This window comes from Triticum dicoccoides, chromosome 5A (genome assembly GCF_002162155.2).
Source record: "Triticum dicoccoides isolate Atlit2015 ecotype Zavitan chromosome 5A, WEW_v2.0, whole genome shotgun sequence".
Classification (NCBI taxonomy): Eukaryota; Viridiplantae; Streptophyta; class Magnoliopsida; order Poales; family Poaceae; genus Triticum; species Triticum dicoccoides.
Window position 1 is genome coordinate 63,827,336 of NC_041388.1, and position 13,319 is coordinate 63,840,654.

The 13,319-nt window shown below is 43.9% G+C and overlaps 2 protein-coding genes, 1 long non-coding RNA gene and 1 other non-coding gene across 7 annotated transcripts; 1 reads left to right on the top strand and 3 right to left on the bottom strand.

Annotated features, from left to right (window-relative positions):
- Nucleotides 1–2,483: 2,483 nt before the first annotated feature.
- On the bottom strand, nucleotides 2,484–5,698 carry LOC119299324. Of its 3 annotated transcripts, none has more exons than XR_005146150.1 (4): nucleotides 5,171–5,698; nucleotides 4,991–5,090; nucleotides 4,197–4,905; nucleotides 2,484–3,861 (listed from the first exon to the last, which is right to left on the bottom strand). It is a non-coding gene; the product is annotated as an uncharacterized LOC119299324 (long non-coding RNA). The 3 variants fall into 3 exon arrangements; XR_005146149.1 differs by having other exon boundaries at nucleotides 5,156–5,698; XR_005146148.1 differs by having other exon boundaries at nucleotides 4,991–5,698.
- Nucleotides 5,699–6,263: 565 nt separating this feature from the next.
- On the top strand, nucleotides 6,264–6,352 carry TRNAM-CAU. The gene is given in 2 exon segments: nucleotides 6,264–6,301; nucleotides 6,317–6,352. It is a non-coding gene; the product is annotated as a tRNA-Met (tRNA).
- A 215-nt stretch (nucleotides 6,353–6,567) lies between these two features.
- Nucleotides 6,568–7,872, bottom strand: LOC119299322. Of its 2 annotated transcripts, XM_037576560.1 has the most exons (4): nucleotides 7,505–7,872; nucleotides 7,256–7,380; nucleotides 7,005–7,139; nucleotides 6,568–6,915 (listed from the first exon to the last, which is right to left on the bottom strand). In XM_037576560.1, exons 1-3 carry the CDS (start codon nucleotides 7,652–7,654, stop codon nucleotides 7,034–7,036), a joined length of 381 nt encoding a protein of 126 aa, XP_037432457.1. In that variant the 5' UTR covers nucleotides 7,655–7,872; the 3' UTR covers nucleotides 6,568–6,915; nucleotides 7,005–7,033. The 2 variants fall into 2 exon arrangements, with proteins under 2 accessions (XP_037432457.1, XP_037432456.1); XM_037576559.1 differs by having other exon boundaries at nucleotides 6,568–7,139.
- A 102-nt stretch (nucleotides 7,873–7,974) lies between these two features.
- LOC119299323 (alanine aminotransferase 2-like) lies at nucleotides 7,975–12,819 on the bottom strand. The gene is made up of 15 exons (XM_037576561.1): nucleotides 12,643–12,819; nucleotides 12,512–12,562; nucleotides 11,869–11,919; nucleotides 11,654–11,719; nucleotides 11,515–11,576; nucleotides 11,356–11,434; nucleotides 11,191–11,287; nucleotides 10,435–10,553; nucleotides 10,202–10,339; nucleotides 10,052–10,126; nucleotides 9,836–9,956; nucleotides 9,096–9,250; nucleotides 8,952–9,026; nucleotides 8,640–8,843; nucleotides 7,975–8,272 (listed from the first exon to the last, which is right to left on the bottom strand). Exons 1-15 carry the CDS (start codon nucleotides 12,691–12,693, stop codon nucleotides 8,156–8,158), a joined length of 1,461 nt encoding a protein of 486 aa, XP_037432458.1. The 5' UTR covers nucleotides 12,694–12,819; the 3' UTR covers nucleotides 7,975–8,155.
- Between the last annotated feature and the right edge of the window lie 500 nt (nucleotides 12,820–13,319).

Sequence of the window (13,319 nt, forward strand, 5' to 3'; positions counted from 1 at the left end):
TATGTCCGGGAATGTCAACCACCACCGCATTGAGAATTCCTGGATGGCGATCCGATATGACACAAATTTCCCTTTCAGCCAGTAATACCCTTGTTCTCAATTGACGCAAGAACCACTCCCAGATATCATTGTTCTCCACCTCAACCAAAGCGAAAGCCAAAGGAAACACCCGGTTATTGGCATCACTTGCTATTGCAACCAATAAAGTGCCCTTGTATTATCCGGTCAAGAACGTGCCATCAATGGCGATGACGGGCCGACAATGCTCAAAAGCCCTCATGCATTGCTCAAAGGCCCAAAATGCATGGCCAAATACTCGAACGGTCCTCCCATTGTGAATCAATGTTTGGTGCCCATGAGGCTCAACCACGTGAACCATGTCTGGGTTTGTGGTGGCCATAGCTAACAACAACCTAGGGAGTCGGTTGTATGCTTCCTCCCAATTGCCATACAACATCTTAAATGCGGCTTGCTTTGCCTTACATGCCTTGCCGTACTTCACCTTGTAATGAAAGATGGCTTTCACAAGGTCAATGACACTCTTGATGCTCATTGTTGGAAGTGTGGATATTTGGTTGGAAAGCCTATAAGCGATGAACTCGGACGTGAGTTGTCTGTGTTGTTGGTACACAAGCTTGCCAACCGCATTCTTGTGCCAGCACATGTGATTTGGTAGACAACTCACTATGCGCCAAGTGGGACCTCCTTTCCATGGCCTTGCACGCACAATCCATGGACAACTTGGCACTTCACATTTGACCGTGTAACGCACATTGACGTCCGAGTTGGCCACTTTATGTGGACGATAATGCGTAACCGAGTAGTTGTCGAGCCACATCTTCAATTCCAAGAAGGATTGAAACTCACAACCGGGATATATCCCGTTCTTGCCGTCTTCCAAATCACGGTGAGAACTTGGCCTAGCTCCAAGAGATATGCATTTGCCACCATCCACAATGGCTTCATCCGCGAGACTAAGATCCTTGAATAATGGTGTCTTGTGATCCCGCCCGAATACCTTCTTGAATGCTTGGGCCTCCTTCGGTGTGAACCCCTCCTCATCAACTTCTTCACCGGGACCATCGTCATCCGAGTTTGATGCATATGCACGGGAAAAAGGGATGGATTGGTCCATTGTCTCTTGCACATGATATTGATCGAGATCACCCACATTGTTGTCATGGAGATCAACTTCGTTGTCATCCTCCTCGTACTCATCATTCTCCTCTTCAAAACCTTCATTTTGGTTGTTTGGAGTCGGGCTCAATGTTGGCCAATCTTGTTGCATGAAATGAGGTTCACTCATTTGATCTTGGTTCATGGGTGGTGGAGTGCTAGCAACCAATGGGGAGGGGTTCCGGTTCAAGTCCAAATTCAAAATAGACTCAACCTTCTTGGAGGCAAATAACTCAAGAGCCTTGTCTAGAGATTCGGCAACCGTCTCCTTGTATGCAACCCAATGTTGCTCGGAGTTCACACACATTGTCTTCCAACGGATGTGCATTCCAAAACCAACATTATGCCTTCCCTCGAACTCAACAACGTCACTTGGGTCCATCCAATTCAAATCCTTCCTCACTTGGTCCAAGAGCTCCGCATAGCTTGGACTACTCTCAAACACCATGTCAAGCTCATCCGGGTCCGGCTCAACATTGCCTTTCAAAAGACCTCTTTATCCACATGATGAACATAAACACATGTTCTCCCCATCCCTACAATAATAAAAAACACACATACATCAAGTAAGTACTTAACAAAAAATATTTGCACAAAATACATATGCCATAACATATATATGAATTAATAACCCTAACCCCCACTTAACAATAACCACAATCCTAACCATAGCATAACCCTAACACCAACATCAAACACACATAACTCTAACCCTAGCATACTATGAAAGCCTAACCAACCCAGATTAGCAAAGAAACATAACATGATTCAATACAAATTTGCAAATCCAAGCCAAAACTAGGGTTTCCCCAAGGTAGCAATATTTGAGCAAATGTGACAATTCCTATGGACGAAAACGAGGGGATCGAAGGAGATTACCTTAAGGGAGGGGTTGGCTTCGAAATCCACGGTCAAATACTTCGGATTTGCAAGATTTGAGAAGGATTTGAGAGAGGGGAGAGGGGAAGAGAGGAGGGGCACAAGACTAAGGGTTTGTGTGGGGTGGGGTGTGTGGGGTGGGGGTGGGATGGGAGAGAGGGTGGGGCCAACCTAAGTGGAACACAGACTGTGCAACGCCCAAGAGCTAGGCGCTGCACATTACAAGTGTGGCGCCTAAGTCTGAGGCGCTGCAGTGCTGTCTATGGGGCCACAACTGGACCAGGGCTGCCACGCTGGCACGAGGTGCGACGCCCAAGAGAGAGGCGCTGCATACTAGTGTGTGGCGCCCAGCTGTCGGGCGCCACACGAAAGGGTCAGCAGAGTGAATTTTTTTTGGAACGAGGTCAGTTTGTGATTTGATTTGGACCTCAGGTCAAATATGTGATTTCTGCCCAAATAAACATGCAATCTTAGCACTGTATCTAGCACATCTCATGTCATTGTACTGCAGCCACGAGGACCTGCCACTATAGAGCAACTGCTCATCTGCCCATCATCGAGGTTCTCCAGGCCGTGCTCGTTTTGCTCGCCATCGTAGTAGTCCTCGATGCAGTCCACATCCCTCTCACGGGCATCGCAGAAGTAGCGACCATTGCCGTAGAGGATAAACTGGAGCAAGTGTGCGCTGGGGAATTCTAGTTCGCCATAGTGCAAACCAATCGTTGCGCCTGACACCGAGGCCGGCATGGTTGTGGCGCAACGTCTTGAGCAGGCGGAGTTTGTGTGCCGCGCTCCCCTTGCGTGCCCAGAGCACCACCAGCCGCAGCAGCCGCAACATCAATCAACAGCCGAAATAGTATGTCAGAAGGAAGGCAGCGTTGACATTGTTCAGATAATGCACACAAAACTGACTCAATTATGGAGCAGTAAACACACCAGTAGCAGCGTGATTTGGCGGTTTATGATCTACCAAGTATAGAAAAAATATATTTCAATACTATAAGCATGCATTCATTCGGAAAAAAAAGATTATTTGGAACTAAAAGGAACAGAAAGGTGGGCATGCTTCTAGTCCGTCGGTTAGCAATCTGAACAATCATGAAAATGAGGAGATGTGGAGAGGTGAATGAACTAAACTCCACTTGATGCACTGTAAAAAAAGCATCTGAGCAAAAAGGCACTTGCAGAGACACAGAAAACAGCCTACAGAAGAATTACAACAGAGAAACATAAAACTTATGCTGATTCAGTAATTAAAAAATTTGGCGGACCATGGTAATAATTCAAGAAACTATACTACTTCCATCGTCTGCTTGTCCTATGATAAATTAATAGATTTGTAGAACATGAAGGTACATCCAGGTATAAGCTGATGGCCGGATGGATTAAAAAATCCTCAGTGAAACATTTAAGTATCCGAACAACGGAGGTAACAAACCTAACGGAACTATAAGTGATAATTCTTCAGTTGTCTACGGCACCACATATTTATTTTAAGAAGGGCACTGTCCACCAAATTAACAACACACCTCGTTCTTTGTATATGCGTTAGCATCACATACCTTCTTGAGCATCACACATCTTGGGTTGGCATAGCTAGAGAAATCCTCTTCTCCTAAACATCGCCGAAATCTCTCTCAACTTCTCTCCTCTAATCTCCCTGATTCATCCCGGTAGCATCAGCTAGCCCAACACTTCCTTTCCTACCTCTCTCTTCTTCACACAGCCACCCCAACCATAGTTGCTCGACCTGCCACCCAGCGTCTCCCTTCACCTGTACCTAGGGCTCCTCTGCATCTCGCCACCCTAGCCAAACAACATTTCAAAAAATGTTGTTTGGGTTAGAAAAATGTAATGATATGGCAAAAATGACTCAATAATGATTGTAAGCAGTGCCTTATATCCTCATTGGATAAGATAAGCATTACAGTACTATATACCATTCTTATTAAACATTGCAGGAGAGAGAGCCCAAATAACGTAATCTGTATTAAACAGATATAGGTACAAAATTGATCTCTGCAAATATCATATCATATCATTTCCAAGAAAAAAAACAGATGTGATTTTTAAGAGAATTTACCTTAAGGTTGATTAATGAAAACACGACAAGAGAAGAGCTAAAGATTAATTTAATTAACCTCTATGTCAGCTCCAAGCAATCATGTTATATGGGTTAGCCCGTTTGTCGCACCGATACCTGAAGTTCTCATAGAAAGTCTGCAAAGGTGAAAGATTGGATGATTACGAAGTTGCAATGGTTTGAACATTAAGAGTTTTAAAACAAGAGAAAAGGAGGAAAGGGAAGTCACCTGATTGTTGCTCTTTAGGTAGAAATGAAAGACAAAAAGACCATGGTGCACTAATGTGAAAACAAATACTGATGTAAATGAGCAAGGCTCGAAAGTGGCTTGCTGACATATCTGAAGTCTGAACACAAAGATGATGCAACATATATCATAATTATATGTAACCGAAAATCAGAAATTCGGTAGTATCTGAAACTAAATTTAAAATAATATCAACCAAACCAGTTCATCAAGGTTCGATACATATATACAATCATAGACTCAATACTTATGTTATGACACATTTATTTTGAAATTTACTTATAATAAAACTGAAAAGCATATTAATTGCTGCTGCTACATGATTCCCTTTTGAACTGGAACAGGGGCCTATTATTCGAAAATAAATCAATAGTCTAAATAAGGGAAGCCATCGAGTATTGAGAGGTACTCACCATACCATAGTTTACTTATTATAAAGCTGAACATCGATTAAGTGAAGAGAAAGACTAAACAGATGATTCACGAACAATGACAAACTACCTGCTCACTTAATAGCAACCTGTGAAAAAAAAGCACATGTCAGCACAAAGAGGAGAAGCAGCACATCCTAAGCAAAAATTAACATCCAGCGCAATCAAAATCACCTCCATGGCAGCCATCAGGAGACGGAGCAAAGAGGAAGATGAACTAAGAGTGACCTCCATCCTTGGCTGCCTCCCAGACGACGACGTCGGTTCCTGCTCCCTGCAATGCGCAGAATTCAGCAAGACGCCGAAAGCAATCAACAGACGGCTAAAATCACATTTTACCTGATTCCAACATACATAAAAAAACGTACAATTTCTTTTAGCAATTCATCAAACGATTGGTGTGCACAACCACAACTGGACACATAGAATCTCTGAAGATGTCAAGACAGTCAGCTTCTGCCACCTGAGAGGGATTTCACTGCCCCGAGCTCGAGCTTACGTGAGAGAGGGAGGTAGGCAGTGGGGAGTGGGGTAGAGGTGCAGATTAAAACATGAAGGAAAGGAAGTGGAGACGATGGCTCATATATACGGCTTGCCGTCGCCGGAATCATGGCCGGACGCCGCATGGTCCCAATAGCCCCCGCCGGGGCACCCAACGTCGTGGTGGCTATCCGAGCCTGGGACTCCATATCGGCGTTGTCGCACGCGCGGACGGGAGGGCTGGCCCCACGAGACAGAGATGCGCCGCCGCTGCTCTTCCTTTTCTTGCCGCTCCCATCACCGTCACGCGCTGCAACCTGCAAGAGCCTTGTTTGTCCCGCGGCGCCTCCCCCGTGTGTGCTGAGACAAGACCGGGAAGGAATGGGAAGGGGTTGAGGGATCAGACTCACCTCAGATCCTGGCATCCATCCCTGTGGCGGCGCCTGTAGCAGATCACAAATCAAAACCGTCGCCGCCGCCTTCTCCTCCCACCCAATCTTCCCTCGAGAAGTCGAGATACATGGCTGGTGGCGTGCTTGCAGTCGTGTCCCCTCTTGCTTCTCCTACGCCCCACCTTCTCCTTCTCTTGCGCCCTACCTTCCTAGCCGCTGACCGCTGCTCTGCTGCCTCCTCCCGATGGCCAGGAATGGGAACGACCAGAGGTTGCGTGTTTTGGAAGAGGAAGGGGGAAAGATTGGGGGCTCGAGGCAACTTCCTGTCTCTGTCTCTTCCTTTCTTCTCGATAAAGCAAACGAGAAGTGCGGACCGTCGCTTCAATTGGCCATCGCAAACAGTCACACCCTGCCGACGTGGACACCGCGAGGCTCTGCCCTTGATGCACACCTTATTGTTTTGGATTACAAATCTTGTGCATCGTGCTGGTCTGTTACAGTATACTTACTGTATGTAGTGATTTGTATGGTCCTGTCGCTAACAAGGATGATTGTTTCGCTTGTAGCACGACAACGGGGTGGTGGCGCAGTTGGCTAGCGCGTAGGTCTCATAGCTGAACCGTGAGTTATCCTGAGGTCGAGAGTTCGAGCCTCTCTCACCCCACCTAGAAAAAGGCACCATCGTTGTGACGAAAACGCTCAGTGGCAACTTGGGTCGCCGCAGATATCTGAATATCAGATGAATACGAGCAAATCTGAACATGGTGTTACTTTTTTTCTTTCCACCGGGAATTTGGCAAAGAGACAGCAGAGCAGAGTATTTCTCACACTTGTATGTGTGCATGAGTGAACTTGGCTATGAACTTAAACAGAACTGAGTCAAGCTTCTCTCTAAACATCATTCATCACCACAATCCACGTGCTTGACATTTTTCATCTACAGATTATTTGCTGGAAGCGTTGCTTGATCTGCACCAGAATTGGGCGCTTACAACGCAACAGCCAGATGACAAGGTTAAAATTCAGATCAATTGCAAACCGAATTGAAGGCAACACCCTTGGAGCAAATTCTTTTCTCGACGCGACATGATAAAAGGAGAAACTGAAAACCGAATCAGCATGAATTTGCAGTGAAGCTAAATCATTTCTTATTCAGCAGAGAGAGACAAAGAGTAGGAGTTGACCAGCTAGATCAGCCCCCAGTGCTCTCCAATCCTTCCTTCCTACCTACACACATAAGACACTTATTACGGATCGAGCAAGCAAGCAACCATGGAGATCGATCTACACATAACAGTATCAGCCAGCGTTTCTACAGGGCTAAGCTTGAAGTCAGCTTCCATTTTCACTTCTTCCCCGTGGCAGCAGCAGACTGGAGGCCGCTCCAGTCGATCCCGCCCGCGATACGCAGCGCTCTCTCCCGCCAATCTTCTGCCGTGTTCTTCGATTCTCTGATCAGAACATGTCACAGCAGACACACTGGTCACTTATATATAGCAGCACTTACTCTGATGTTAAAACAAAAATTAAACAAACAGAAAAAGGATGAACATAGTATATAGCTTACCTCTCTTGGGTCAATTTCTCAATATCTTGCCTCGTTAGTCTCGGGCCTTCATCCAAGCCCTCGCACAGCAATTCACCAGTCTCATCAGTGTAACAGAGGATGCCCATGTTTTTGTCCTCATAAACCTGGGAAAATAAAAATATGGTTTTTCCTTCAGATTACCAAAAACAGCGGTGTTACATGCTAACATAGTTACATCATCATCACCATTATATTTGACATGCCATAGCTTTTGGCAAGAACAGGTACCTTGTTCACCTTGCAGGTGAAGCTGACCGAACTAGAAGCTCGTCGCCTGGATTCGGAACTGGAGCAGCCATCCATGGAAGCTCTTGCACAAATCTTCCTCCTTGGGACTATGATTGCAGCAGTAGAAGAGTAGCACCTCAAGGCAGCCATGGCTGAGCTTTGAGGAGTGGAACCACACAACTACTGATCATGGAGCACATGTCATGTAAATGGCCATTAGTGGGGTAGTGGTGGGTGCAGTTTTAAATAGGGATGTTAGGTCAACCAAGCTGTGGCAAAGCAGATGATTGGTTGTGCTGTTAAGATTAAGTTCAGCTGATTACCTTTAAAATTAATTGGCAAGCAAATTCCTTTTCTAACTCTTGTAGCATTATTGGACAAAATATTCAGGTCATGACTCATGACAGTGACTTCCAAATTGCTTCCCACCAAGTTTCCCCACCTCGGTTTTTACAGCACACAGAATCAGATTTAAAATTGATAAGTTTTTTATTTTTTGCAAAGGATAAGTTTTAGATTAACTTCAGAATGATACAAAGGAAAAACTCAATTGTTCCAGACATAAATCATGTAACTGACAGTTTACAAAGCTCATGTTTTTTCTGTCCGGACTTCTAAAGTTGTGCTACAGATAAAATAAGCTGGCGACTTTTAATCGCGAAATTCTTCCATGAAAGCTTTGTGGAACGCCTTAAAGCGATAGATTATCAGTTGTACTTTCTCCTCCTGTTGCAGGATTGTGCATCTGAAATGCCATGCGCCAGGTACCTTCATTCAGAGTATAAACAAAGAAACGAACATAATATTAGAATACCAACACGAAGATCTCTCTGCAAAGACATGACATGCACTCCACATCCATAGACCAGATAATAATCTTGAATGAAAAAGATCAAATATAAATTCCTATATTTGTTTATCGTCAGTCAGTTCCAGACACAAGTACTCCCTCCGTTCACTATTATAAGATGTTCTAACTTTTTTTTCCTAAATTGGATGTATGTAGACATGTTTTAGTGTGTTTGTTCACTCATTTTCATTTCAGTCCGTATCTAGTCCATACAGAAATATCCAAAAATATATATAATAGTGAACGGATGGAGTACATCAAAGTGAGTAAGTGCATCACACTCACTTGTCCAAACACAGAACCAGGCAAGACGACGATGCCAGTGTTTTCAAGAAGGCGGAGAGCGTAGAACACATCTGGCTTGGCGTTCATTGCCTCAGCAGCCGCAATCGCCCTTTTAGGCAGCCGAACAGATGGAAATACAAACATTGCCCCTTCAGCCTTGCTGCAAGTCAGGCCTTCCAGGCTGTTGAATGCCTGCACCATGGCCTAAATAAAACCAGTCCAAGAATGTGACATTCAGATATAATGATATTTTTGCATGTAACAGAATCAGCAATGAAGATAATCATGGAAGTGGATGTGACAAAAGGGAACCTCTGCACATCGGGATAACGATAACATAATGCGATCTCTTTCTTCCCGGTAAGAGGTGTATGACTCATCTCCAACCTGACAAAGGGAGGCTTACTAAAACGTATATAGAAATGCAAAGACACGATGAGATGCATATTTACTGACCTTTGGTGGGTTCATGACTAGGCTCACGAGAACCTGGCCGGCTAAGTTGGAGCATGAGCTTAGGGATGCCACTTTGTATACTTGTTTCCGAACTTCAGAATTGAAGCCAGTGACCTCCATGTAACCCCCTCTTCTCCCACATTCTCCATAGTATCCTGATGGAGAAGACGATACTTCTAACAAATATCAATCCATTCGATGGAGAACTTGTGGTGTACATATGACACTTCACCCCCGGTAGTTCAGAACTTCAGATTACTTGGAACTTTGGAAATAGGAACAGATGATGATACGCCACACTTGGTTTGATATACAAGAAATACAGTATGCAAGACACTCCTTATTAAGCAAAGGGAGGAAAAGACAGTGCCTAGAAAGCCAATAGACAAAGAGTACATGGTGTGCTAGATGGAGAAAAAAGTCATTAGAATAACATTACCAAGTAACGGGTTCAAATTCGAATATACAAATTACTACATTACCAATGTTCGAGAAAAAAAATAGTCATTACATTAGTATGATTCTATTCTATTAACATAACCAATATGCAAATCTGCTTTTACAAGAACTTTCTTATGTTGGCTTTACTCGATGAGTCGAAAATCCAATGTTTAAAGAAATCTTTCTCATGAGTGCACCTAACAACATACTTCCCCTTCTCATTTTTATAGGAAGTAACAAGAGAGCCGCGTATAACTGAGAATAAACATGGATAAAAGGAAGAACTAAATGTCATATACCATTAGAAACTGAATGGAATGATATTAAAGAAATATCTTCTTCACCAAAACCCATGGACCGTGCTATCTTCTTGAAAGAGATAAATTTCTTTTCATCTGTGTAAACATTTTCTTGGTAAACCTACCAGTAAGTTCAAGAAAAGATACAGCGGGTTACATACACAAAATTCAAGGAAATTATATAGATTCTTATAAAGAAAGATACAAAAACCTCACCTCATCTGCTAGAAGAACAAGGTTTTCATTCCTGCAGAATTCCACTATTTCACACTGGTTTTCCTTCACAAGAACCTATGTACAATTTAACCACATTAAGACCTGCGCAAGAATATATGAATTACACAAGTCGATGATCAGTAAACACACCTGCCCAGTAGGATTGCCTGGATTTACAACCACAAGTCCCCTAACAGTGATGCCTTCAGATCGGGCACCATCCAGCTGCTTCTTCAGGTTCGAAATACTCACGGCCCAACCTCCTGATTCGTCAAGGTAATATGGTACCTGAGAAAGCAGATATCATCTTGTTTACTGCAGATTAACAACCAGTAAAATCGAGTTGACATGGATTCAATTCGATCCAGTAATGAAGTACATACAAGAGTTGCGCCACACAGAGCCATTGAGCTTGTATAAAGGAAGTGTGATGGAATCGGGCAAAGGATGCCATCTTTTTCATCTCGTATCAACAGGTGCATTACCATATGAACCTGTTTGTAAATCAAACAAACAACTCGATTGGCAAGAATCATATCTGAAAGGAAGGAAAGGGGGAGATAAAAACAGCTTTCATCTTGGATGTTTAGTGACATTGCTCATGTTATCATGGCTTTAAATCAATCATATATTAGTGATAAGAACAGGGTTCGTAAAAAAATAGTGCTAATTACTAAAGTGCAAAAGGGACTTCCACAAAGTAGTTTGACAGCGTATGAGATATACTCCCTCCGTCCGGGTTTATTAGGCCTCTCAGCATCACAAGCATGTCCCCTTTTATAAGGCCCCGCATTGGAAAGGTGCATGCATGCAACCATTTCATTGGTTGTATTGAAAGCTATTGTTGTTGGTGCCATGGCTGAAAAGTTAATACACTTCATGTGTGCTTTTTCATTGGCTGCATGCATGTGAGAGAGTGCATTGGGAGTGGAATGGAATAATTAATGTGAGCAAATTACTATGTGTCTTGGTCTAAGAGAAGTTGTCTTTAGGCCTAATAAACCCGGACGGAGGGAGTATCATATAACATTGTCAGGATGCCTAGCAGTAGCAGAGGATCACAATATCTCCAACTATTATTCAGAGTGTTATGCACAAGATGGTGGATGAAGGAATTGCTCCGCATATGGTGGATCAAATAGTACCATCTGTCAGGAAAATGTCCTCTGCATTGCATGGGAAAGCATCACGAGTGGCTATTCCAGCAGCAATTGCATTTCGCAACCCTTCAGTACCCTAGAGGTGAAAACTGTCAGATCTCATTTCTGCATTTGTCAAAAGAGGTTCAGGGTTCCTGATCTTGCCTGACAGTGGCTGTATCCTCCCATTGCTCTCCCAGGAATGAGGTCTAGAATCTCCCTTGCCCTTGTTATTGCATCAGAACTGCAACAGCAAAAATCTAGTTGAGCTATCGCTTATGAATCTGAATGCATCTTGCTCATATGCTATGTGGTGTTTATTACCTGAATATGGAACTAGTTACACTGCAGTTTAGAAGATGCGGGTAATCACACAAGGCAAGAACCTGGAAGACAGGGAAGCATCAGAGCATGAAGAAACGAGATTGTTAATAAAAGAGTTCATATGGAGCAAATCACCCACCTCACGGAAGAACTTAATTGGCTGTTGTCCGAGATAATGTGGATTGCTAAGGTTGCAATAGATTATCTACCAGAAGAAATGGAAATATTAACCACAGTAAAAAAAAACGCACTAATAGAAGTAGATGTGGCAAGGCTCTGAATTTGGGGAAAGTTTTAGTGGAAATGATATTCAATTGTTTTTTCAGAAATGTGATGAGATTCACAGGAACATACCTCATTGAAAGGGTATAAACCTGGATTTGTTTCTAGCTCTTTTTGCATGCGCTGGACACCAAGAAAAAGAAGAGAAGATCACTTAATTTGCATGATGTGCCAAGCTCAAGTTACATGCAATTTCAAGTATGTAGACAAGTTTGCAATAATAGGTGCAAAATAGTAAAGTGGCAAAAATGTACCAAGGGAAGTACTCTATGAATAATCATAGTGTGAATGTGTGATTACATTCTGGTGGATCTCACCAAGTCCATGGCTAGTGATAAAGCGAATCAACACAGTGAAAGGAAAGAGACATGGAGCTGTAGCTAATGAGGCTTGTTATACCCTCTCGTAACACCACAGCATGTCAACCTGTCTGTCAAGCTTCTCCTCTTCCAATAAGGGTTTTACTTTTACCAAACCAATCAATCGGTAAACTTGGGGGCAATGTTGTTGTTTCTTCATGTCCCAAAAGGAGATTGGGGTCGTTTGGAATAAAAAACATTTTTGGATAAATTCAAAAATTCATGTCCAAAGTGCAAACATCTGGACTGAGTACTGGTTCTGTCTCATGTACGGCCTCTCAGAGCCTCAGACACAAAAACCGTGGAACGCCAGCTTCCGTTTCTTAAATCTCTTGGAAACTAATTGAGGAAGGTACCTCCGCGCGGCGGGCGACGGCGCCCCCGAGGCGATCCGCGAGCGCCAGCACCTGCAAAACAAACCGGCCACCAGCACTGGACTTAATTAGAAACGCGTGCGGATCGGGCGGCGGCAGAGACCTGCTGCTACCTTTGGGTTCAGAGAGTCGACGGTGAGGGCGCGCGCGGAGGCGGGAGACATCGTCGCTGAGACCCCGGCGACCACGGCGGGCGGGGGAGAGCGGTGAAACCGGGCGGCGGCCCGGGAAGAGGGCACGGGGGGGAGTGGGAGGCAGCTCGGTCGGTCGGTCGATCACGGGGGTGGCAGGTCTGTTTGGTTGGCTGGCCAAGCCACAGTCCAAAGTTGCCTCACGTGTTACGTACAGGCCGCCGCCACCTCGGGAGTCGGGACGTGCCAATAAATCGAGGCTTTTGACCAACTTGTTGGTAAGAAATCCCGGGACCTAGACATTTACTAGTATAACACCCGTGCGTTGTCACGGGTTCTTTAAAATTTATAATTAGTATTTTTCATTTATCATCCCTTTATATTGGGTGATTATAGAATGCTCTAATTAAAAACACAACAATCAAATATTAAGAAATTTCATCGAACGAATAATACGATATCTATCAAACGAATAAAATGAGGTCATATTTTTGGTCCATCATGCACTTCTGTAGAAAAGTCCCTATCCCTTTTAGAATCAACCCATTGTTTGCTCGCACGCAAAAAAAATACATCTCTAAAGTGGGGAACCGATCGGTGCTAAAAAGAACTCAAACTCCTATCCAATCTCGACATCGTGCTCTTCCACTTCCATTGAT